The following is a 25,796-nucleotide window of genomic DNA, read 5'->3' as shown; positions in this document are numbered from 1 at the left end:
AGGTCCAGGATAAAGCAAGGCCTGTCATTGAATGAGAAGAAAGGATGGGCAGACACAAAGTTTCAGAAGGGAGGAAGGAGTGACAGCAAAGAGAAGCAACTGGAGCAACATGAAGGCAGATGTTAATTTTTTTCTCTGCACATAGGTACAGATTATCATATTTCTAAGGGATGGGTGTTACAGGATTTTGTGATGTCTAGATGGAAAATTATCTCTTATCATTTGGATCAGAGGTATTATGTGGTATGTTCTTTCATGTGGCAACTTAATTGAGCTCAAGAGAAAATGCAGTGGTGGGGCACACCAAGCCTGCTGTGGAATTGGGATGTGCAGAACTAGTGTGGTAGCAACCCACCAAGGGAATTGTGAGTGAGAGAGTGTGACAGGGTACCATGCTGGAGCTATGCAGAGCTGAACACACTCATGTCAGGGAGAGCCAGCAAAGCACTGAAGGGTATGTTCGAGAACTGGTCACACCACTTTTTAAATATTTACCACAACCAATATGGATCTATTTGCACTATTCTAGATACAGTCATCCATTTGGAGCAGCATCATTTGTTAAAGATGCTGTCTTTTATCCAGTGTGCATTTCTAGCTTCTTTGTCAAACATCGGGTGTAAGTAGGCATATGGATTTGTGTATGGGTCTTTAATTTAAGTCCACTGATCAATGTCTATTTTTATGTCAATACCATGCAGTTTTTATCACTATAGCCTTGTAATACAATTTGAGATTCACAAGGGTGATTCCAACAGTTCTTTTACTAGTCAGGATTTTTTTCACTATTCTATGTTTTTGTGTTTATGTATGAAGCAAAAATTGTCCTTTCAATTTCTGTAAAGAACTGTTGGAATTTTGTGTTGAATCTGTACATTGCTTTTTATAGGATTATCATTTTTCACTATACTAATCCTACTAATCCTTGAACATGGGAATTCTCAACATCTCCCAATACCTTTACTTATTTATTCTTCTCTCACAATACATCCTGACTGCAATTCCCCCTCCATCTTTTCTCCTTGACTTCTTCTCTGCACCCAGATTCACTCCTCTTCTATGTCCCTTTAAAAAAGAGCAGAACTCCCAGGATATCATCCAAAACAACCTGATACAATAAGGCTAGGCACATACTCTCATATCACAGCAGTGAGGCAACCTGGTAGGAGGAAAGGGACCCCGGTCTCACTGTTAGTTCCACAAAACACCAAGCTAACAGCCATAATATAAAAACTTTTAAAAATTTACATTTTCTTTTTAATTTGTCTTGAGCCATTTTTATGTAGTAGTTTTTTAGTTCTCATGAGCTCATATATTGTCTGTTGTTTTGTTATTAATGTCCACACTTAATCCATGCTCATTACATAGGGTGTTATTTCAATTTTCTTGTATATCTTGAGACTTATTTGTCCCCAATCATATAATTATTTTTCGGAGAAAGTTCTACAAGCTGCTGAGAAAAAAAAAAAAAAAGGTATATTCTTTTGTGCTTAGGTGAAATGTTCTGTGGATATCTGCTAGGTCCTTTTGATTTATGTCATTTGGCTCCAGAATTTGTTTAACTTTTATCTGGCTGTCCTGTTTATTGGTGAGAGTCAGGAACTGGAGTCAGCTGCTACCACTCTATGAGGTCATTTCGTGGTCTTAGCTGTAAAGGCATTTCTGTTGTGAACTTAGCTGCTCTTGTGTTTGATGCATAAATATGCAGAATTGCATTATCCTCCTGGTGGAGTTTTTTCCTTTGATGAGGATAGAGTGTCCTTGTCTCTTGATTAATTTTAAAATCTTCTTTATCAGGTATTAAAATGGCTACATCTGTTTGCTTCCTGAGTCCATTTTCTTATAATGTTTTTCTATCCTTTTACCCTAAGGTAAAAATTATTTTTTTATATTAAAGTGTTTCATTGTTGCAATAGGAAAAAAAGACTGTTTTTTAATCCAAACTATTAGTCTGTATCTTTTTATTGAGGAGTTGAAACTATTAATATTGACTTTATTGAGCAGTGTTTATTAATCATATTATTTTGTTGTTATGGCATGAGTTTTTTCCCTTTTGATTTTATGGTCTGATGTTACTTATTCCTTGTGCTTTCTTGGCTGTAGTTAATCTCTACAGATTGAAATTATTCTAGAACCTCTGTAAAGCTCAGCATTTGTAGGTAAATGCTGCTTACATTTGATTTTATTAAGGAATGTTTTCCTTTGTCCATTGTGATTGATAGTATTGCTGGCATCTGTGATCTCACAGAGTCTGAAAACATCAGGTCAGTACCTTATGGTTTTTCAGTCTCTACTGAAAACACGTTATTCTAGTGGTTCTACCTCTACATATTGCTTAGTCTTCTCCTTTGAAGCTTTTAATATTTTGTTTGATGTTTTGATTATTATGTGTTGTGAGAAATTTACTTTCTATATCCATTTGGTGTTCTGTATTATAATTCTTGTACCTTGATAGAGACCTTCTTCTCAGGTTAGAACATTTTTCTTCCACAATTTTCTTGAAAATGTTTTCTGTGCCTTTAACCTGGATTCCTTCTCCTTCCTCTATTCCTGTTCTTTTTAGATTGGTCTTTTCATAGTTTCCCAGATCCTGGATGTTTTCTGCCTGCAATTTTTTTAGATTTAACATTTTGACTACAGTATCTATTTTTTTTTCTATTTTCTCTTCCATGTGTTGTACTCCGAGTGAGGCTTACCTCTGAGGGTTTTTGTTTAACTTCCCAAACACTTCAGTGTAAGTTTTGTTCAAGTTTGGTTTTTCTTTTGTGGCTCCATTTCTTTGTTAAATTCTCATTTCATGCTGAGAATTGTTTTTATTATTTCATTCACTGTATTTTTACATACTTTATTAAGGTCATAATAGCTATTCTGTAGACCTTGTCTTGTGCATTGGTTATATTGCATTCCTCGGGGCCTAGTGTTATAGGACTAGAAGGTTCTAGTAGAACCATATTGTCTTGGCTGTTTTGGTTTTGCACTGGTGTCTAGGCATCTAGGATTTGGGATGACTGTGATCCTAGGTGTTGATACTTTGTCTTGTCCTTGTTGGATGGATATTCCATTTCTTTGTATCTATTGGCCTCTCTGGACCTATAGTGGCTATGGACTGCCTGATATGGAGTGCTTCCATAGATTGGTGGGTGACAGAGAGGAACAGAAGTAAGCATGACAAAAGGAGGATGGGCTTCAGAACAGAGTTAAGGAGATCCTGTTCATTCCTAGAGGTTGGGTATACTCCAAGGTTTGGCAGAGTCCCTGAGACTGGACGTATGGTGGAAGGACAGGGCCCTGAGAGTCCCTGCTACAGATCTAGGGATAAGAGTGAGAGAGGGGGAGACAGACAAGAGAGTGAAGATCACCTGCTCAATTCCCAGCCCCTGTGTTCATTTTTGAGACATAATCTCACACTGAAGCCCAAGCTGGGCAGAAATTCACTGCACAGTCCAGGCTGGTCTCAGTCCAGCAGAAATATATCTTCCTAAGTTTTCTGAGTGCTATGATGTTAGACATGAATCACAACATCTAGCTTCAGGGCTTTTTAATTTTTTTCTTATCAATTAAAAACTGAGATATAATTTGCTTACAAGATTCGACACTTTTGTGAACTGTTTTGAGTTCAATTTTATAACTACCATTTGAAGGGCTAGAGAGAGGGCTCAGTGCCTAAGAGTGCTAGTTCACAACTACCTATAACTCTAGCTTTGGAAGACCTGACACCTTATGACCTCCAAAGTGATCTGCACATGTACATACAATGTGTACACACACACACACACACACACACACACACACTTTAAAACTTAATGATACGTGGTTAATCTGGTTCTGCTGTGTATTCAAATGCTAAATACCCCAACAACCAGATCCTCATGTATACCAAATGATGCTATGTAAACCTTGCCCAAGTTATCCCTGATTGGTTAATAAGATGCCTAGAGCATGAGCTGGACAGAAGAGATGGGCAAAGCAATGGTTTCCAGATTTGGAGTCTGAGGCAGGAATGAGGATGTGAGGAGAGAGAGGGGAAGAGACGATGGGAGAGAATAGGTCATGATGAGCCAGCAGCACCTGCCAGAGTGATATGCCTCCCAGGATGTCAGACTGCTGGGGCAAAAATAACCTGGTATATTTCAAAACAACAAAACTGTGGGGAACACAGTTTGGATACTAGCCAGACTAGCATTAGAGAATTAGATTAAGGGTAATCCCCCAGTAATTGTGCAGAGCCTAATAAAGAAATCATAGTTTGAGTCTTATTCATTTGAAGCCAAACAGGGACAAGCATAATTCATATTCATTTACAATTAATCTTTAAAATCCAGTGGACAGACATTATCTCCAGAGAAACTCGATGTGGCGTTCATTTCTCTGAGTGTTACCAGCTTTATTTATATGACAGTGCAAACAACTAAAGTGACTTTAACAAGTTCATAGCTGATAATGTCGCCCCTTTTCCAGCCCCTGACTTTATTCAAGGATCTCTGTCCTCTCTATCCACTTTTTCTCTTTTATCTGGTGTTAGAGCATTGGAGGGTGGAGAGAGGTGGAAGAAAGGAGAACCCACCAAGTATCCAGAGACCTGTAACAATATCACAACATAAAATAGTTTACAGACTTAAAATCTCCCACAGTCTTTACAAATTCAAAGACTTTAAAATTCAATCTCTTTAAAAATCCAGTCTCTTTTAAAACCTAAAATCTCTTTTTAATATTCAGTCTCTCAACTATGGGTGCCTGTAAAATAAAAAATAAATAAATAAATAAATAAATAGAAATAAATAAATACTTCCTTCCTTCAAGAGTAAAGTACCAAGGCACAGTCACTATCAGATAAAACAATGTCAATATCTGGGATTCGGTCCCAGACTTCTGGGCTCCTCCAAAGGTTGGGTCACTTCTATCCACCCTCTGCGGCACACACTGCTTGTCTTTAGACTCAGGATAGCTCCCTCCACTGCTGCTGCACACACAGCTTGAGTTTAGACTCAGGATAGCTCCCCCTATAGCTGCTGCTGTTCTTGGCTGACATCCTATAGTGCAACTGTCTCCAAATTGCTGGGGTTTTTTACTGCAACTGGTCTGAGCTGCACTTTCACCAATAGCCTCTCCTAGACTATCTTCATGATACAAATCTTCAATGGCTCTCTATGACTCCTCCATGTCTTCAAAACCAGTATGACTTAAGGGATTCTCACACTACCAAGTTTGGCTGCCTGCACAAAGTATAACTTTGGCTGCCACTGGAACACAGTTTCTGTGTGCTGACTCGTGGAAAACAGTTCCCAGAAGATTTTGCCTCACTGATGCTTAATCACTGCTATTATCAGGTCCAGCTAACCAGCATCAATTGTCCCAGTATAGCAAACGTTTTACTACCATGGTGGTGGTCTCTTGTTAATCCCTGCTGAGTCCCCAGACCCAGACACTACAGATCCTTCACACCATGGGCATCCATCATCTGTACTGTTCTCAACATTCTTATCTTCCAAGTTCTATGGAACAGCCCACTGAGATCACAATACTCAATGGTGTTCTAGTCCAAGGTTCCAAAGGCCTTCCACAGTACTCCCCAAAATACATAGTCAGGTCTCCCACAGCAATACCCACTCATGGTACCAACTTATTCCGGTTGCTGTTACTGTGTACTCTCCAGAACAACTGACCACTGTAAGTACTTACTTCCTACAATAAGCCCGATCTTCTGTCTCAGCTATTCCTCACAGTACCATAAAATCATGAATTCATCAGTGGGTTGACCCTCTGATTATTTCAGAGCCCTCACAATATAATCACATCTCAATTATTGTATCTGCCAGCTGGGGACAGCACCTGCAACATGTGAGTCTCCTGGGAGAGTCTGAACCACCAAACTGTAAGAGATGTGTTCTCATCTGGCTCTCCCCACTTTGAGCCCAGTCACTGTCAACCCCAGCCACTGTAAGGTGGTTGCATGAAGATCCAGCAACTTTTGTTCAAACTCTAAGAGCCCTCACCTGGCTTCCCTGCTGTTCACTTCAAGCCACTTGTCTAAGAAACTGGGAAGAGGGGGTCTTCTGGCCCAGAGGGAAAAAAGGAAGAAAGCCTAAATCTAGGCTTAAGGATTTGAGTGGCATGCTGAGAATTCCTGTTCCTGCACAACCCTGGTCGGGTCACCTGAAACAAGCCACTTGCCAACTCTTTGGCATCTCCTGACAGCACTGGCCATCTCCCAAGACCTCTCAGTCCATCTTGTTGCCTGGCTCCTCTTCTGTTTCTATTCTCTCTCCTTATCGAGGTAAGGCACCCTCTGCAGATCTCTTGGGATGTGCTGGTAGACCTGCCCCCAGCTTCTGTGAGACTTATCAGCAATTACCCTGCCCTCAGAGGCTTCTGACCTTGGAATGAGCCTATGGGCCCTGCTGGCTCAGACCATGGAATTATGGTTCCCTTGGTGCCTGGCACCCAGAATCATGGCCAGGATCAACCCTAATGGAGTCACTTAAGAGTGTGCATACTATGTAGCTCTGCTACTTTACTTGCTTCCAGAATACCTTGGGCCTAGGCCTTCCATCTGACTGAAGCTTCAGGGTACGACAGCAGGGCCCAGCCATGGGGCTACAGCAGCTTTCCCACTTGCAACTTCCCTGGCAGGAGCAGTTCTGGGACTTGATAATCCAAGTCCTAATCATTGTCACATTGGAGATTTAAGCTAGGCTACCTGATAAGCTCTAGTAACCTGTATAGCCCTGAAGGAAGAGCCTCAGGCCAGTTAGGGACTTTAGTTATTGCTGTAAGATTGCAGCAGAGATGCCTAAAATGGGTGTCATGAATCAAAAGATTCCTTGGACAACTGAGATCAGCCAGCTGACAGGGTCATCATGAAAATGGAAGGCAGACAGCTAGAAGGGTCTTTGCCACATCCTTGTCACTCCAGACTGTGCTATTCTGAAAGCCCAGTATCCCTAATCATTTTGTCAGGTGGACACAAAGAAAGACGTTTTTCTTCTGGAGCTCTTTCCCTCTTCCCATGAAAAATGGGCTGATATCAATGTTCTCCATCAGTGGGGAAAGTTAAAGGAGCTCAATAGCTGCCACTCATGACTTCCTACTCCTGCCTCTGCTCTGGCAGCCTCTTTTCTAGCCACAGCTGCCTGGGACACAGCCTAACTCCCTCTGTGATGGACTCAAAAAGCCACAAGAAGCTCCGCCGGCATAAGAAAAACAAAAGCAAGAGTCTTGAGAGATTGATCAAGAAGTTCCCTTACAGGTACAAGATGCCTAGACACTTAGGGCTGAGTCCTGTTGCAAGTCCCATATTGCTCCCATGTCTCCAGAACACAGAGTGTTTCTGAGGAGCTGGGACTAGGAGGAGAGAATCTAGTCCATGGGGCACCTGAAGAACCCTGTGCTATGGGCAACAATTTAGCTCTTCCTTCACCTGCTGTCCCAGTCCAGGTGAAAAGCTACATGTCTTGGAATGCCCTGAGTATGGGGACAAACAGAAATATAGGTGTGAACCCCTGTAGATGGCTGGCAGTTGTGGGCACTTAACTACTCAAGGACCCTTCTAGGTTACCTCATTTAACGGAGCCTACTGCATCCCCACAATCTTGGAAGGCCAAGAACAACCCACTGAAGAAAAAGCTGCCCTTACAGAAGAATCTGGTGCCAACAAGGTCCATCCCCATCCCAGGGTAAGTCCTTGTACTTGGCATCACCCCCAGCCTGAGGGAAACCTCAGTCACCCTCAGGCAGGTTTTCTCATAGTCATCAGAGACGTAACTGCAGTGTTCCATCCTAAGCAGAGGCACAGGAAACAAGAGATTCCACATGGCTGCAGTGCACCTGCCACAAGCGTGGTGCTTAAGCTGCTCCATCCTGAGGGGCTTTCAGGGACACGTGGCAAAGGGTTCCCTGGCACTCCAGCCCCTCTCTCAGGACCCCTAGTTACTGTTTAGTCCCTGTGCACCAGCTCTGGCCAGTCAAAAGTATGTACATTTACTCCACAGAACACCCAATGAGACAACATGAACACACACACACACACACACACACACACACACACCCTAGCCCTGGTCTCTAGCATCTTCCCTTATCTGGGAATTCAGAGCAAGAATTCTCTGACATCTAAACCAAACCTCCTAACTGAACCCATGGGGGATCTGCTGCTGAGGCTGTGGTCAGAGAGATGCTAAGTCTCTGGACCTCTGCCTGCATTTGGACATAAGCTGCAAAATGAAAGCAGCTTAGAACCAGGATAAAATGTAGAAGCCATGTTACAATGAGGGGGGTTGTTGGGGCTGACCCCACATACTCTGAATCATGTCTGGGTCTTGCTCCCAAGCCAAAGGGTGAAAATACTATGACTGTGGGTCGTTAGTACGGAGACCCAAGGGGAAGCCCACACAGTAACAGATATTTTAGGGAGTACCTGATGTTATGGGTAACAGTGAGACCAACCCAAGAGAACCAACCCCTGGGTAGCACTGAGGCTACCAGGGCTCAGGAGAAAATAAATGTAGGGGCTGGGCAGCCTACCACATTAGAACAGATGAGCAAGGTACAAATTGGAGAATCCCCAGTTCCATGAGGTCCTCTAGCTCTGAATCCTTGCCTATTTCTTGCTGGGTGTCCAGCCAAGAAGGCCAATTGTGGAGTCGAGAGCACAGAGTAAGGAGAAGAAGCAAGGTGAAAGAGGAGCCAAGACTTTGAAAGAGAGGGCCAAATGTAAGGGACTTCACTTGTAGGTGCTGTCTTGGGATTTGTCTTCCTGCAGAAAACAGCAAGAAGCAAGTTGGGGAGGAAAGGGTTTATTCAGCTTACACTTTCACAATTGCTGTTCATCACCAAAGGAAGTCAGGACTGCATCTTAAGCAGACCAGAAAGCAGGAGCTGATGCAGAAGCCATGAAGAGATGTTACTTACTGGCTTGCTTCCTCTGGCTTGCTCAGCCTGCTTTCTCTTAGAAACCAAGACTGCCAGGGATGGCACCACAATGGGTCCTGCCACCTTGATCACTAATTGAGAAAATGCCTTACAGCTGGATCTCATGGAGGCATTTCCTCAAGGGATGCTCCTTTCTCTATGATAGCTCCAGCTCCTGTTGACCCACAAAACCAGCCAGAACAGGTGCCATTTGAGAAAGAGGGAAAGAACCCACCTAGTGAATGTGTGAAGGCAGACTCAGATAAGAGGATCCAGTCTTAGTGGGAGAGGCCAGTCTTAGATTTAGGACAATTTCTGGTGGGGAACTAAAGGGTAGCCTCAGGTGAGTGGTAAGCACAGAAAAAAATTAGCATGACTTAGCCACCCTATCAACTGACATAACTCACCCAGTGGATGAGCAGGACTAGGCTATGCCCTAAATCTGCCCGTGGAGGCCCAAGAAGTAATAGGAATCTGATGTTTCCAGCTTAGATTTCTGAGGCTGGACGAGCAGGAATCAGGAATAGTGTGTGGAGCCACTTCTTGGGCCTCTCTGACAGCCACTGGCTATAGAGATAGGCCTAACTGGAGACGGATCTGTCAAGAGCCTTCACAGATATGGCCCTGTCTGCTTGGCTGGCTGCAACCTGCAGGATCAGGTGTGGTTCTGTGTGTCTTCTCTAGGCTTGGCGCTCCAGAAGTCACACGGCTACTCAGCTTCTGCTCACCATCCCCACATCGCCCACTGTGTAACCTCTGGGAACTTAAATTACTGAAGCTCCGCTTCCCCACACAAGACCTTCCCAAGGTGCCTCCTCTGCAGGCCACTGCTGACCAGCCCCCTACCAGTGGGACTTCAGAGCCATCGGGGCTATCTGAGAACGTTCCCTAGAATATCTGCTTTTCAAGGCTCCTTTCTTAGCCTCATTCCCTCTGCTCCAGACACCTGCCTCAGAGGCATTTTTAAACTGATCAACCTTGGGGACCACCAAAAACCAGGAGTGGTCCATCCCTCACATGCAAAGACCATACAGTACCAATAAACTTTGCAGGTTCAAATCCCATTTCTGCATTGATCAATTTGCTCTGAATATCTCAACTTTAAAATGGGTATAATATTTAGTTATGAAGCCTTAGAGTAAAGATTTAAAAGAGCAAATGACATTTCTAGAGCTTTAGCGAAATGGATGCACACATAAATCAAGGTATCCGAACAATAATGGTAGTCATTTTAGTAGTTGGAAATAGGAAGAGTGGGAAAGCAACTAAATTGCTGATGGTCACAGCTACACCCACACTCTTAGGCAGCCATTAAAGCAGCAGCACCAATAAGCACTGAGGGGTGGCGGCCCAGCACCTGGAGGCACCTGGATGTAACACACCTGAGAGTGTGGCATTAGAGCTGGGTGTCTGTTTCCTCAAATGGGTCCTATCAGGGGCTGTGTGGGAGTGGAGTAGAGCTGGGAACCAAGGTGAATGATATGGAAGTGGATGTGAAGCAGCCGAGCCCTCAGTGAACTGTAACAGAGTGAGGGCCACAACAGGCCTAGCAGAGAAGCTGGGTGATCACTAGTGTGACCATAGGCCCCAGCCTCTCACTCCAGTTTAGCTAGAAGGGCAGACCTATGGTCTGGTGGGGGGGGTGAGGCAGGGGGGTTGCTGGGAAAGACTCCAAGCCCTGAGCTCTCCCTGGTCCTCTAGTGGAGAGAAGGGCAGGCTGGGGCAAAGAATTCAGCCAGCCAGCAGCAGCAGCTCTTTCCTGGTCATTAGAGGCAAGGGTCCTGTACACAGTCCTGTGGCTGCTCACAGACAGGTATCCCGAGGGCTTCAGGCCAGTTCCTGAGGGAGATCCCAGCAGAAGCAAAGGACAGAGGTGAATATGAGTGAGCAGGAAGACCTCTGGGCCCCTCTGCACTCCACAGATGGAACGTGGCTTTGCCTGCTCTTTCAGATGCCTAAGGTTCTTTACCTGGATAGAAATCTGAGTGGACGAGGAGAAACCCTCCTGTGCTGGAGGCCCAGGAGCTAGACTGGCAAGACCAGAGGCTGCAACTGTGAAACCCTCAGAGCTGAGGCCCTGTTGCTCCAGGCTGTATAATCCAGAGACTAGGGGCCCCAAGCTCAGGTCAGGAAATCGTTTCACTGCCGTTTAACCCCGCAGTACTGCACGAGGCTGTTGTAACTCAGTGAGCAGTACCAACAGCAACAGACAGAAGATAACAGGCCACAACGGCAGACACGATCTGCAACTGTCACAACTTATGAACAGGTATTGGGTGTCAGATTCCCCTGATCCTACAATTGATGTGATCTCCACCCCATGTGTATAGCCATTTTTCCTCAGCCACAGCTCTTGGCCCTCTCTCTACCATCCTTGTCTCCTCTTTACCACTTCTGCTCCATGGTGTACTTAACTGCTCTCCGCAACTCCAGCTGCCCTCTTACTGCCACTGTCACCACCACCTGTGGGTTGCTGTAGAGGTGACCTAGGTCCCATCACCACTTTGCTCTGATATGCCAGCCACCTTGCATTCTTGTGCCACTTAGCAGCAGAGGAAACAGGTTCAGAGACACAGTGAGATGCACAAGATCTGGTAGATAAAGAGTTCAGTGAGACTGAGAAACTCCCCAAAGTGAAAATATAACAAAACATTTATTTTTAAACAGGGAGCTGAGCAAGTTACCACCATATTGCATCCTGGCTGACACAGGGGAAGATCCAGCCTCTTGTGAGACTGAGATCAAAGGTAATCAGCCAGGAGGAAGTGAAGTAGCTTCTGCTCACCATCCTGTGACTGCCGGGGTGGCGGGAAGCCCATGTTGACTCCTAAGCAGTAACTGCTGACAAGGATGGCCATACCTCTCCCCCCGAAGCTGGCCATGGGATAGCTTCTCTCTGTTCATGTCTGCCCTTCCCAGCCTGAGAGAAAACAGAGGCTGGACCTCAGGCCACACTGAACTAAACCATGGCATTCTGTCTTGTAGCACCATGCCAGGGTCAGGTTCTGCACAGACAAGACTGAGAAATGGCCTCTTACAACTTAAAAAAAAAAAAAAAAAAAAACAAAAACAAAACCACAAACCTGGGGTCCTAGGAAGAAGCCTGACATCTGTAGGAGGAGGAAGAACAGGCATGAAACTAAAGGCAGAAACGGCCAGACAGGTATATGGTCACCTGAAGCAAGCTGTGCCCTATCCAGTTGGAATGAGTGTGGTCAGTGTCCAGGATCTTGGTCAGGCTCACGGGATAGGGTATGACAATACACACTACCAGGTTCATTCCAGACCTCCTGGTGGCCTCCTAGTCACAGCAGCCGCAGGCCCTATTGCACCCAATACCCTTATTGCAGCCGCAAGTAGGAGGGGGCAGAATAGTTGAAGAGCAGAAAGTCCATCTTATAGAGGTCAAAGAGGCGACGCTGGTAGAAGGGGCTGATGTCCTGGAAAAGGCGCCGGGCCTGGTTACGCGTGAGGTCCTTCTCTGGCCTCAGCGGTGGAGCTGGGAAGCGCAGGCCAGGCTCACCCACCAAGTCCAGCACAAAGGCAGCATCATCTGCCAGTGTCTCGAACTTGCCCACTATGTCATAGCGCACTAGGCACGGATGGCACAGCGCATGCGCGCGCTCCCAATGCTCGTTGAAGGGCTCAAGGCGGCGCGTGCGCGGATCGAGCAGGTAGGCGAGGAACTCAGCGAAGCGCACATCATGGCCGCGGGCCAGCGCATCAGGCTGTGCATGAGGGCGTAGGCGACGCACAATGCGTGTGCCATAGCGCTGCTGGAAGGCCACGCTGTGTGGCCGCGCCAGCTTGTTGCGGTAGGCTGAGGCCAGGCGCTCGAAGGGCTCGCGCACGAAGAGAAAAGTCAGGTAGTCACGTAGCCGCCGATTGACCTCAGAGGGCACAAAGTCCGCTAAGGATGGCAACAGGCCAGGCGCATGCGCCTCGTGAGCAGGGATCGCGCCTGGTTCCCCACGGCCGCGCAGCGCCAGCAGCACGCGCTTCCAGTTGGTGCAGGCCACCTTGGGCACGTAACAGTACAGCAACTGGTGCACGTCGTCCACCAGCACGTGCCGCAGGTCCTCGGGCTGCAGCAGGCGTTGGCGTCGAGTGTGACGGCTGCAGGCCTGGCGGAGCATCTCACGCCGCTGCTGGTGCACTTCGGCTATCGCAGAGCGCGGGCCCTGCAGGAGACAAAGGATGGTGGTATTAAGAGTGCAGCTGATTTCAGAGCCTGGGGCTTTACAGATGCTATGCACCCAAAGACTCAGGCAGGGGGTCCCGGATTGGAAACTGAAAACCCAGAGATGACACCAGTCTCTTCCTGGTCTGGAGTCAGACTTTGTGCTGCAATTAGGAGAAATGAAGTCTTAACTGCTGAGGTGGGAAGGATGTGAAGAACCAGACAGATATGCTGGGTACTGTGTGGACATTAGGATTGCAGAGAATGAGGTGTTACAGGACTGAGTAAGCTGGATAGAGAAAGATGGCCCAGAGTGCTCACAGCACATAACCACAGACCCACATAGACCATGTCCTCCACTATGGGTTTAATTTCTGCTGCCACATTGTGTCTTCCCTACCTCACCCATTCTAACAAGGACAACAAAAAGGATGTACCCGGCTATCATTAGGGCATAGCTATCCCTTGGCAACAGCCATTCAGCTACTTGTAGGTTATTGGGCTTTTATGTGTGTGGTGGTTAAATAAATGTATTGTTCCGTATTAATAAATAGGCACGTTTCTTTGGAACTTGTTTCATTTACCCCCAGCAAAGTTCCTTATTTTATGCATATAGGTGTTTTGTCTATGTGTATGTTTGTGTGCCATGTGCCTTCAGTGCCCAAAGAGGCCAGAAGAGGGCACTGGATCCTCTGGAACTGGAGTTACAGATGGGAATGAGCCACCATACAGGTGCTGGGAATTGAACCTGGGTTCTCTTCAAGCGCTCTTAATGCCAATACATCTCTGCAGCCCTCCGCCAGCATTTATCTAGCACTTCCTGTATGCCAAACACAGCATAGCTCTATGAATTAAGTCGCATTAAGAGGACTGTAGACATGATCCACTAGCCTGCCTCAGCCATGTAAAGAACCAGGCTGTGCTTAGAGTATCCTTTCAAATATAGTCATCTTCAAATAGGTTCTTCATCTCTAAGACTAGCCCCTGCTGCCCGAATGGATATGAGCAGAGAAGGTGTAACCACCTAGGCCAGAGCACTGTTAAAGTCTACTAGTTACTCTGCGGTAATGAAAATGTTACCACCCTTCTGCTGTTTGTTTTTCTAAAAATAAGACATTGGGGAGTAATTTGGGTCCCTAATTAGCAGCCACCAGACTTCCATGGCTCTGCTGAGTAGAAGGATTTCAGCCAAACAGCCAAATTTCCCTTAGGACAGCACAGGCCATCTTGAACACTACAGACGCCTTGAGAAAATCGTGCAAAGATCCCAGCTGTTTCTCCTGGCTCCTGAAGGCACAGCTTCAATCAGAGTTAGAGGGACTGAGTTTTTCCGGACCTTTGTTATTACAGGGCTTAACAAGACCTAGAAAACCCAGCAGCCATTTCTACCTGAGTCACAGGGAGAGTGGGTGTCTATTATCATCTGTCCCTGTGCTCCAGGTCTTTAATTGTTCCAAATCCAAGCCTTTGTGCCTGAGACATGCTAAATAAAAAAAAAAAAAAAAAAAAAAAAAAAAAAAAAAAACAAAAAAAACAACTGGCTGTTTGGTACCTGTACTGGCTGGTTTTGTGTCAACTTGACACTGCTGGAGTTATCACAGAGAAAGGAGCTTCAGTTAAGGAAATGCCTCCATGACATCTATCTGTAAGGCATTTTGATCAAGGGGAGGAGGGCCCAGCCCACTGTGGGAGGTGCCATTCCTGGACTGGTAGACCTGGGTTCTATAAGCAGGCTGAGCAAACCAGTAAGTAACATCCCTTCATGGCCTCTACATCAGCTCCTGTTTGCTGGCCTGCTTGAGTTCCAGTCTTGACTTCCTTTGGTGATGAACAGCAATGTGGAAGTGTAAGCTGAATAAACCCTTTCTTCTCCAACTTGCTTCTCGGTCATGATGCTTGTGCAGAAATAGATACCCTAAGACAGTACCAGTGCCCCTTCCTGGGCTGTGTGAGCAGAAGGCTGACTGCTTCTCTATAAGACTCTCTGCACTGTCCCTGCTGTTGCAACACTGGGCTGTTGGATCCTTCTCTGGAGGGTCTTTTCTTGCCTCCTTTGCATATTGTGGGCTGAGACGGTAGCAGAGAGAAGACAGGAGAGGCAGCTCAAAGGGAGAAGGGCAACTGCTTCACCCGAGCTGAGCAAGGGCAAGGTAGCCAGCTGCCTAGCAGCTAAACATTGGAGAATGTCCAGAGCAGGAAGGACAAGAAAAGACCAATGAGGGGGTGAAGAGCTGTGGTTGAAGAAGAGAAGACTTAGAGTGCCAGAGAAGGAAAGAGTGTCCTTCTTGCTGGAAAGTTCTAGAAGGCTGACAAGTCTTTAGGGCCAGTTGTCTCAGATGCAAGCCTAAGCACTGTGATGTTAGCTTATGTAAAGGGTTAAGGAATCCTGACTCTGCATTGACAAAGGAACAGCAGCAGCACTAAAGGCCCCGATTCTTAGGTATACAGTATGTATACTATAGTGTATGGGCTATATACTCAATATAGCCTATAAACAATAAACTCAGTATACAGCCTGAGTAAGACTATATAACACTGTGGGGTGCCCCTTACTGCTGCTCCCCACCTACCCATAGCTCACAGCTGCCAAACAGCTAAAAACATATGCACATAGAAACTTGTACATGAAGGGTCATTATTCTTATTGGTAAAAAACTGGGAACAGCCTAAAATTCCATCATCTGACAAATAGTATATGGTATATTTATAGCCTAATATTATTCAGCCATTATGTGAAATGAAAGTACAATAAATACAACACAGAACGACCTTGAAAGCATTAAGCTGGGGAAAGGAAGCCAGGCCGAAAAGGCCAACCATTGTATGATTCCCACCCCCAGCCCCTTTTTTTCCTGACACAGAGAAGCCCCGACTGTCCTAGAACTTGCAGTATAGGCCAAGCTGGCCTTGAACTTACAGAGATGCTCCTACCTGCCTCCCAGTGCTGGGACTAAAGGCATAGTTGTATGATTCCTTTTGTATGGAATGGTCAGAACAGATAATCTACAAACAGGAAGTGGATTGGTGATTGTTGGGGGATAGAAGAGAGAGAACAGAAATAACCACTCATACAGCCATAGTGTCTCTTGGGATAACCAAGTGTTCTTGAATTAGCCAGTAGTGAGGCCACACGGTATTGTAAAATATGAAAACTACTAAACCATCCATTTCAAAAGAGTGAATTTATGTTGAGTTGTTTTAGAATATTGTCAGCTCAGAGGTCACAGCAGAGGCAGAAATGGTGGACCCCCAGCCCCAGCAAGAAATCATGGACACTGGTGGCGTGGGAGCATGTGGTTGTGTCCACGTGTACACATGTGTTTCTGAAGCTTTAAAAAGTATTATTCCTCAGAAGTCTAGTACTCATTAAGTGGCTTGACCTTTGTGTTATATGAGAGAGGGAAGAAAACAGCATTTCAGAAAGGATGGGTAGAGGAGCACCTTTTCCCTCAAGAGGTAACAGAGCCCTGAACCCAGTCTGGGGCAGGCTTTAGAGCTGGAGCAGGGGAGGGAGTTGGTGATGTGGTGAGGGATCCCATGTCAGTCACCCTGCATGAGTTACTTCATAGGAGGGTTAAGCAGAGAGACTAACAAGCAGAAATACACAACTGAGTCCCAGAAAGTGACAGTTTAGAGGCGTTAACATGTGCGTGCCTAGAACTTGCCTAGAAGCCCACTCAAGGACCAGGGCCTGAATGAGGAGACTTGTGCTTCACTGAAATTTCTTATCACCATGCCAAGTTCAGCCATGGCCATAGGGTCTGTGGATCTTACCATGAGGAGCAAGCTTTGGAAGCCTAGCTATGCCCAAAGCCCCACACACCAGGCTGGCCTCAATCTCCTTAGAGCTCAGCACATCCTTGTGGAGGAATGCCAGCCACTTCTTACCTCACCTTCTTCTTCATCAGCTGACCCACCGCATGGGGAACCACGCCTAGCCTCAGAAGAACCAACCATGCAGCCTTATACTGTCACAAAAGACATGAGTGTAGGGTATGTGGCCAGGCTCTTAGATCCTTCGGTGAGGATGACAGAGGAGATCTTGCAGTCATGAGGCTGCGAATCTGTTACAGGAGTAATCCTCGGAGGATGGCAGAGGGCAGTATGCCACTGCTGTCCCATGAGATGCTGGCCCTTTGTCAATACTGCTGTTGCTCTAAGACAGGCAACACTGTCTCTGCAGATGACTAAACCCAGGCTCTGGAAAAGGGAGTTGCCTGAGGTCACACCATTTTATGGAGAGGCTAGCTCTTAAACTTAAAGGCCCGTGGGACTCCATGGCTGCTGCCACATCCTGCAGTGTAGCCTTTGTTCCTCCCACTGAGCTTCCCAGCTGCCCAGCTGATTCAGGGTTTTATGAGTTCCATGACTTCTGCAGGGTCCTCAGCCCCTGGCTTCAGCTTCCCATCTATAGTCACAGTAGCCTCATCTTATGGTCTTCATGGGTGGATAAATGCATGACACGGATCAGTCCTTGTCCCTTGACACTTCTATGGCTGCCATCTCTCCATTGGCAATGTATGTAACCTTTAAGGACTGGACTGCAATCAGCCCTGGATCCTCAGACTGTGAAGATTCATCTGCCCCTCTGGATGCTGCAGAGCTAGTGGAATCTGAGATCTCCTGAGAGTCTTCCTCCCCCCTGCTCAGTGTGCAACCAGGGGTAAACCAGACAGCCTCCTTGAACCAGAATTTCTTATCTGCAACCCTGGGGTGTGGCTAGTTTTGGCAAATACCCCTATGCAGCCCCACCATTCCCCACATAGCAGTTCAAGGGGTTCTTCTGATCCTGCTGCTCCTGCTGAAAAATCCCCCATGGCTCCCCATTACCCTGGCACAGTTTGGGCCCTGTGGCATACCGCCGGATTTCCGGGTTCACCACAGAAAATCTCTCTGCCCTCCTTGCTACCAGTTGGCCTGGCTGTTCCCTGTGGCGCTTGCTTTTTTCTTCAAATCACATTACAATCTGCTTTCTCAGGGAGCAGTCTCTCCCTGTTTCTGCCAGAATCACGTTGGAGCGTTCCTTGTAATCCCCACTGTTCCCTCAGAGCACAGCTCGGTTTCATGTAAGTGTAAGTACTGGTCAAACTATCCCCTGCCTGGCTGTGCTGTCTGCTCTGTGACGGTAGACTCCAGTCCAGCTGTTTGCCACTAAGTCTCAGCACAAGCAAATGGCTTACATACAGTAGGTGCTCAATATACACTATCTGTGTGTTCCTTTGGCTGTGAGCCAGGGTATGATCTCCTAGTGGTATTTAGTCAATCCTGTTTGTATGACTCCCTTCCTCCTTCCTTCCTTCCTTCCTTCCTTCCTTCCTAGTGGCATTCAGAATATGCTGATGTGATTTTGAATGGTTTCGTGGGCTGGAGTGACATTGTAGATTGTAGGAGATGATAGTGAATAAATCCAGCTGATGCACATACCACCACTAGGGGAGCTGTTACATCCATGGTGTGCTGCACAGCCAAGTGGCTGAGCATTGAGGGTCCCAGATGTTAGGAGTGTTTTGACTTAACAAAACTGAAGTAGGCCAGGTTCCTTGGGAGTCAACCCCATCCATCCTTAGCCAGAGTGTTTTACTATATGTGTGTGACAGCATGTCTGTGTGCAGTCCCCATAAGGGTCACTTGCTTCATCAGCTTAGAGATGGGGTGTGGCTTCCTCTGAACATTCACTTGTTCCACATACTAAAATTTGGAAACTTAATGACCATCTACTTAAACTCCTGGGACAGGCACAGGTTAAAAACCATTTTGCTTGCTGGTGCCCTGGGACAGGCCTGGCTTAATGACCATCTGTTCGTTGGTCCCCTAAGACAAGCATGGTGTTATGTGTTACCTCCCTGTATCTGCAATGAATAGCATTGGACAAGCACAGGCCTCAGCTGTAGTGAGAGAGATGATAAGGACAGAAATTGAACTTCCAGGCTAGACAGGAAGCCCTGATCCCCAGACTGGACAAAACCTATGACAGCAGGTATTTAGGAGATGGTGGCCCCTTATCTAGGATGTAAGAGGGCATTCCAGCCACTTACCTGGTCCAGGTCATGCAACAGCTGTAAGGGACTCTTCCTCACTCCTCCGAACCAGCTGGAGCCCAAAGCTTTGTTTTCAAATGCTGAAGAGCATAAGGAGAGAGATCACTGCTGGCTCTGGACAAGGTGTGGTTTAGCAGCACACCTAGGACATATTTTACCCAGCATGTGACTCAGTTTTTCTCCTGTGTCTTCTTTTCCTCCTGGTGGTGGTCACTGGTAGGGGTCACTTTGGGGTCATTCTCACCCTTATGCCCTATGTGCCACCACTAAAGTGTGGCAAGTTCAGAGGACAAAAAGAAAGGAGCTACCTGCCCTATGAAAAGAGCACTCTGCCCCAACTGTTTCTATTCCCCCTGTCTCTGGCCCTGCTTCCCCACCCACCCACCTTCATGTCCTGAGGGGCTGACAGGTCTGATAGCTGTCCAGCCCTTAGGTCTCGGTTGTAAGCATCCAGAAAGGGCTGATGAATGGCACGTCCAGGCTACAGGCTGTCAGGGTGAGCAGGCTGTTTGAGACACTAACCCTGTAGAAGCTTATTCATGCCATGAGGTGTGGATAGTACTCCTGATAAATGTAGCTTTGCCTATTCCTGGAACTGGACAGGGCCTCTTTGTGTTTGGGCTTGCATTCTTTAGTGTCCCTAAGACTACAGGGCTGTCTGCACACCGGGGGCCATGTGTGTGCACCTAGGATAAGTAGGGTTGCTTGGACCAGGGCTCATTCAGGATGCTTGTCTTGAGGATGGTCATAGACACAGTCCTCAAACTTCTCCAGACATTACTTAAAGAAGGGGCTGCCTTTTTGACAGGACAACAGCTTTCTAAGAGAATGAGCTGCCAGGAGAGGAGTCGGCACTAATACAGCAACTGGCATCAGGGCTGCAACATGCCCAACTGACATCTCTCAATGTCAGGGAGAATGTGTCCTCGCCATTCTGCAAGTTAGAGGTGTCACTCAAGGCCACCCTTAAAGGGGGGTCGTCTTCGAGCCTCAGCAAGAACTAAGAGGCCATGATCTGTCTAGGTCTGTGGGCAGTCCCTCTAGGGAGAGCATTCTGGAAGGACTACACTGCAGCAATCTTACCCCCAGACCTACGCAGAGGCTCCTGTCCTTCCAGAAGCCACTCCTTGCCCGAGGCCTTCTGTTTCCTGGCCAGACCACAGCTGCCTAAGAGTGGGTTCCATAACAGATGACAAGGGCCAGTGGGTGGAGGACAGACACCAAGAGGACCAGAATAGCTGTGGTCACAGATTACAGGGCTGGGCTATCTCCACCCTACCAATGAAGAATTGAGGCACCAGGTCTGGCAAGTTCAGGCAGACTATAGAAGGGATGAGATGTGTGTGTGTGTGTGTGTGTGTGTGTGTGTGTGTGTGTGTGTGCAAGTTGATCAGAAACAGTTGCCCTTATGGTCCATGGGTCCAGCCCACTAAAGACCACTGACACTAGCTCCAACTAAGGCCCCAGCACCTCCACCCCAAAACTTGCTTGACCTCCTCCCTGCTGTACTCCCTCTCCTCTGCCAAGGCACACAAAAGAGAATGAAAAAGAGACAGCAGGTTTTTACAGCCAGGGAGGGGTCTGGGCTTAACTGAGACATCCCCTAACCCTGTGGTTCTCAATCTGTAGGCGTCAAGCGGCCATTTCACAGAGGTTGTCTAAGACCACCTGTGTATCAGATATTTACATTATGATTGCTAACAGTTGCAAAATTACATTTATGTAGAAAGGAATATAATTTTATGGTTGGGGGTCACCACAAGAGGAATTGCATTAAAGGGTCACAGCATTAGGAAGGTTGAGGACCACTGGTTAGGGCCTAACCCTAAGCAGCTGAGCAGGAGCAGGGAAACTAAAAACCTACCCCACCTTACAGGAGGTTGAGAGAAGGGAAAGGAACAGAGGAAGGACTGAAGTGCCAATAAAAGGAGATAGATGAGGACACCCTTGGAGTGCAGCTGGGAGAACGCAGTGTGAAGGCAGAGGCCCTGGAGGCAACTGTACTTCAGAAGGAGACCAGAGCAGGTCTGTGAGCTGGGAATCAGGCCTGAGACAAGCAAAAATATGCTGACTGTCCAGGCAGGCTGCCTCCTTCAGCTCAAGACACCAATGTGAGGACCACCAGAGCTTTGGGTGCCCAGCCTTAGGTAGTGCCCACACAGGTGGAAGGAAATCCTGGAGAAGGTCCCATGGGCCACAGCAGAGGGCTTTGCCCAGATTCCGGGGCAGCATGTGGTTACTGGTGTCTGAGGCAGGTAACAGTGGACACTGTGGAACTATGCTGTGTGAGACACTGACCTGTGTTCTCCTGCTGGGTGGACACTCACTTCCCCAGTGATGAGGCAACTGACAGTCAAGAGGCCAAACAACTCAAGGCTGACTGGTTCTAAAGAAAGGGAACATGTCAGGTTCCAGCATCTGCACGGCTGAAGACCAGGCTTCTGCTTTCAGGCTCCTGCTCATCCTCTGCTTTACTAAGGAGGAAGTGCTAGCCATGGTGGGGAGGAGCAGGACACACAAGGTCACAGAGGATGAATTACCGCAGGACACACCCTGGCAGGAACCACTGGACTGAAACACCCCAGAAAAATCCAAGAAAGCTGACCTCAGTCCTCAGCCTGCACTTCCAGCAGGAAGCCTCATGCCCCAAGCAGGGGAGGGCAAGTTGCCTTGGGGGATGGGGTGTGGATGGCTGAGTCCATCGCAGGGCAAATTGCAACAGCCACATCCTGGTTAATAAGTTCTCACTACCCTGTTGCAAGACAAACCAACAGAAACACCAGCAAGAGCTAGATCAGAGCCTCGGGTCTGCTGGCCACACTCAGAACCCCAAAGTGCTTTTGGGGAGCCCTACAATCCAGTGCCCTGGGCATTCTCTTCTGTGGTTACCCTGAAGGGAGAGTGGGACATGTTAGACAAGCTTTTCACAGGAAGAAAGGCTTTCCTGCCTCTTTCCTCTTTTCCTCTTTGGCAGACCAGCTGCTGTGAGAGAAACCCTATCTGACCAGCCATCACCAGATCCACAATGCACCAGCCCAGCATCTCCCATCACCCAACGGGCCTCCCGCTCCTCCAACGGGCATATGTCCACATGGGTTCAAGAACTTAGAACTGCAATGTGGGGAGGATAGGGTTTATTTCATCACAGGATGCACTCCATCAAAGGGGGAAGTCACTCAAGGTGGGCACCTAAAATAAGGGACTAAGACAGAGACCATGGAGGAACACTGCTTACTGGCTTGCTCCCTGTGGCTTGCTCAACATCCTTTTTTATACAACCAGACCCACCTGCCCAGGAGTGACACTGCCCACAGTAGCCTCGGCTCTCCAACATCAGTCATTAATCACAAAAATGTCCCTACAGACTTGCCTACATGCCAATCTGATGGAGGCACTTTCTCAACTGAGGTCTCTCTTCCCGGATGACCCCTAGCTGGTGTCAAGTTGACAACAAGTAACGAGTCAGCTCAGTTTCCCATCTAATCAATTCTGGGGCTTCTTTCTAAGCCTGCTCCAAATATTTTTGCTTTGTAAAGTAGAAAAAAATAAGCATCACTCCAGACAAGGATGACAATGGAGCAGAGGAAAAACAGACCCTAGGGGCAGTAATGGAAATGCCACAGAAGCCCTGTGGGAAAGTGATATACAGGGCAGCTGTCCCGTCCCCCAAGCATACCCCCTCCCCTGACTCTGAGCTCTAGGACTCAAATCCTGACCTAAAAATTCTTGCCTTAAGAAAGTAACTTCTTTTCCCTTGATCACATTTGCCTCCCTGCTCCTACTTGGCATTTAGACCAAGTTCTGAGACTCCTCTGCTCTTCCATTTGACAGGACACATCACCCTACTCCCTCCCCTCTGGGTGTGTCTAAGAGCAGATGACATGGAGACCTGTGGTTTTATTGTCAAAATGTAACCCTGTGAGGTGGGGCATATGTAAGTTCTCCAGCTCCCATAGAGAGACTATACGGCAGCAGGCTCAGCAAACATGTAGTTAGAGTTCATGTACAGCAGGGAGGCCCAGGCCAAAGGACCAAGGAAGCCCAGGGGTAAGAGTGGCGTGCTGGTAACAGAGGTGTCTTGGAGAGCTATTCCACTCCACCGTGCTAAACCTAGGCTATGAGTCAATGCTGGTAGCAGATCCAGGGCAGGACTAGAATGGGCTCCCCACTAAAAAGAGACCAATGAGATCCCTGAGGCAGCTGGAACCCAGGCATAACCTGTAACCCCTCAGTGTTCCATTTGCCCAGCACATGGTAATGATGATACCTTATTCTCTGGAACAGAAAGGGACAGGGATGTGTTGGTGTTCAGCTGAGATATAACATTGCAAATCTCCTAGACTCTGAGCTCTCCTTGACCCATAAAGCTTTGCCATGATCCCCTTCTGACTGAGACTTGACTGCAAACACAGGGACACATCTCCTTGAGGCGTGGTATAGTGGGATCCTGCCCCTGCAGCAGGAACAAACCTTCCTTTCCCCCTGTCTCCCAGCCAGTGCCTACCATAAGCACACATTTTCCCCCTAAGGTGAGTGGAGAGCTAGCTCTAGATAAACTTGGACTCTTGCTGACCCAAGACTGTCTGAAAAGTGACAGCTAGAAACCTACTATGGGGGAATGTGAGCATCTAGAGGAATGGCTCTCACCCTTCCTAATGCTAAGACCTGTTAATACTGTTCTTCTTGTGGTTGTGACCCAACCATAAAATTATTTTTGTTGCTACTTCAAAACTGTAATTTTGCTGCTGATATGAATGATAATGTAAATATCTGTGTTTTCCGGTGGTTTTAGGCAACACCTATGAAAGGGGTGGTTCAACTCTCAAGTGGCTCACTACCCACAAGTTGAGAACTTCATATCTAGAGACTGGGAGGTAAGAGGTGGAAGCTGAGGAAGCTCAAGAGACCCATCTCAGACCACGGGGAATGAAGTTAGGGTCCGTGGTGACTGTCTAGAACAGACAGCATGAGGCTAGCCTGGGGGTGACAGGTGTAAATGTCACCCCTACCTGAGCAAAGCCAGTGAAGGGAGAGCACGGGACCCCTTCACTAACCATGCTTACACTCCTCCCACTTCACATCCCCTTCCCTCTAGGTTCCCTAGCTGAGTTGGGGGCCCAGGGTTGCTTTTCTCCTCAAACCTGGCTGGAGGGGGTGGCAGGAGAAATGTGTTTCAAAATGCATGAAGACACCCTGGCAGCCACCCAGACATGTGCTCCTCTGCAGACACACCCCAGGGTCCAGACTCTCATCTATCCCCTCATACTCCACAAAAGTGTTTAGGCCCTGAGGGACCTGAGCCACTGTCACCCAGGACTGGGTAAACATTTGTCTACAACGAATGACTGGGTGGACAGAGACTATGGTATCAGCAGACACTAAAGCAACACCCAGATGGTGCCCAGGGACATGTTAGACATGAGGAAGCACCTATACAGGACTAGCGGTTCGCCTACAGGTCTTCAGTAAGGGGAAGAAGGCCCCCTTCTCGGGGCCTCCGGGGGCACCCTGGCACAGGTGCACTGGCCATGGAGAGGTTGTTAATTTTGCAGAGTGAGTGAACACAGGCGTGGTGACTCCTCCTGAGACCTACCCAGTTCTATTCACCTGGCCTCCATCCCAGAGTTCCCTAAGGATGAAACCAAAGTCATGAAAGTGCTGGGAGCCAAGCATGCACTGTCAACTGTAACATTCAAGCTCACCCTCCCAAAAGCTCTGTATGGATGGAGTCTGCACCAAATTCCATAGATGAGATGTTAAGGCCCTGGGAGGGGACAGATAGTAGGTTAGGCTTGCCTAGTGACCTCCAATCTGCAAGCCTGGCATTTGAGGTTCTCCATGGATAAGTACCATTCTGAAAACAGTTTTCCCCTATCCTGAGTCACTCCCAGCCAATGCCCCTGTCCACCCTTGGGTAAGAACCTGTCTAGAAGTGAGCAAACCCCATACATACAGACTAAGGATGCGTCACAAACACAGCCCACTGCCCAGGTACCTCAGAGCCACTCCACACATGACCTCTGCCATTAGCTTTGTCTGTAACTGTAACGTGAGTTATCTGCCAGAGGATCAGAGGAGACCTAAGCTCATTCAAAATGAAACCACATGCCTGGTGGAAACTGGTACTAGCAGATCGTGGGCCCTGTAACCCCAGGCCGGCATAGAGCTGCACAGTTCTGTGGATCTATAGACTCAGCAGGATCTCGGATTAAAACAGGTATCCGGGCCAGAGTGAAAAATGACTTCTCAGGGCTCAGAGAGTGGGGCAGACAGCATCCCCAGATTGACCAAAAGTTCCCTACCAGCAACACACCCGGAGTCAGACAATGGTCATTTCAACAGGGACAAGGAAGAAGTTCCTTGTGGGAATGAAGGGTGTTTGTCTACCACCGTGAAGTCCCAGTCCAAACCAACAAGCACAAGATTTCAGGTGGTCCCAGAAGGCACTCCAGCTGAGGAAGCAACGTGGAGTCCTCCACACCCCCTCCCTCCAGGACCGCGCACTTACCCGGACGCAGGGCGCGCGGCACAGCGCACAAGAGCAGGAGCGCAGCACCCAGACTTGCCACCACCGGCAAGGGCCTCCGGCAAAAGCGCCTTCCCATGCTGTGCCTGGCGCGTGGCAGGCAGCAGTCATCTGGTGCGTTCTCCCACTGTGCTGTGGAGGTCCAGGA

General features: G+C 47.7%; 2 protein-coding genes across 2 annotated transcripts; one reads left to right on the top strand and one right to left on the bottom strand.

Moving 5' to 3' along the window:
* Window positions 1–7,157: 7,157 nt before the first annotated feature.
* On the top strand, window positions 7,158–9,796 carry LOC308418913 (uncharacterized protein C3orf22 homolog; the record flags this gene model as incomplete). The annotated part of the gene is made up of 3 exons (XM_080914441.1): window positions 7,158–7,246; window positions 7,551–7,673; window positions 9,589–9,796. 3 exons carry the CDS (start codon window positions 7,158–7,160, stop codon window positions 9,794–9,796), a joined length of 420 nt encoding a protein of 139 aa, XP_080770567.1.
* Window positions 9,797–12,245: 2,449 nt separating this feature from the next.
* CHST13 (carbohydrate sulfotransferase 13) lies at window positions 12,246–25,727 on the bottom strand (the record flags this gene model as incomplete). Its single annotated transcript, XM_080915020.1, has 3 exons — window positions 12,246–13,085; window positions 19,120–19,202; window positions 25,631–25,727. 3 exons carry the CDS (start codon window positions 25,725–25,727, stop codon window positions 12,246–12,248), a joined length of 1,020 nt encoding a protein of 339 aa, XP_080771146.1.
* Window positions 25,728–25,796: the final 69 nt, after the last annotated feature.

The sequence above is a fragment of the Micromys minutus genome (genome assembly GCF_963924665.1).
Source record: "Micromys minutus genome assembly, chromosome: 3".
NCBI classification, from domain to species: domain Eukaryota; kingdom Metazoa; phylum Chordata; class Mammalia; order Rodentia; family Muridae; genus Micromys; species Micromys minutus.
The sequence above is the reverse complement of the archived record's forward strand: the minus strand, read 5'-3'. Positions and strand labels throughout refer to the sequence as shown.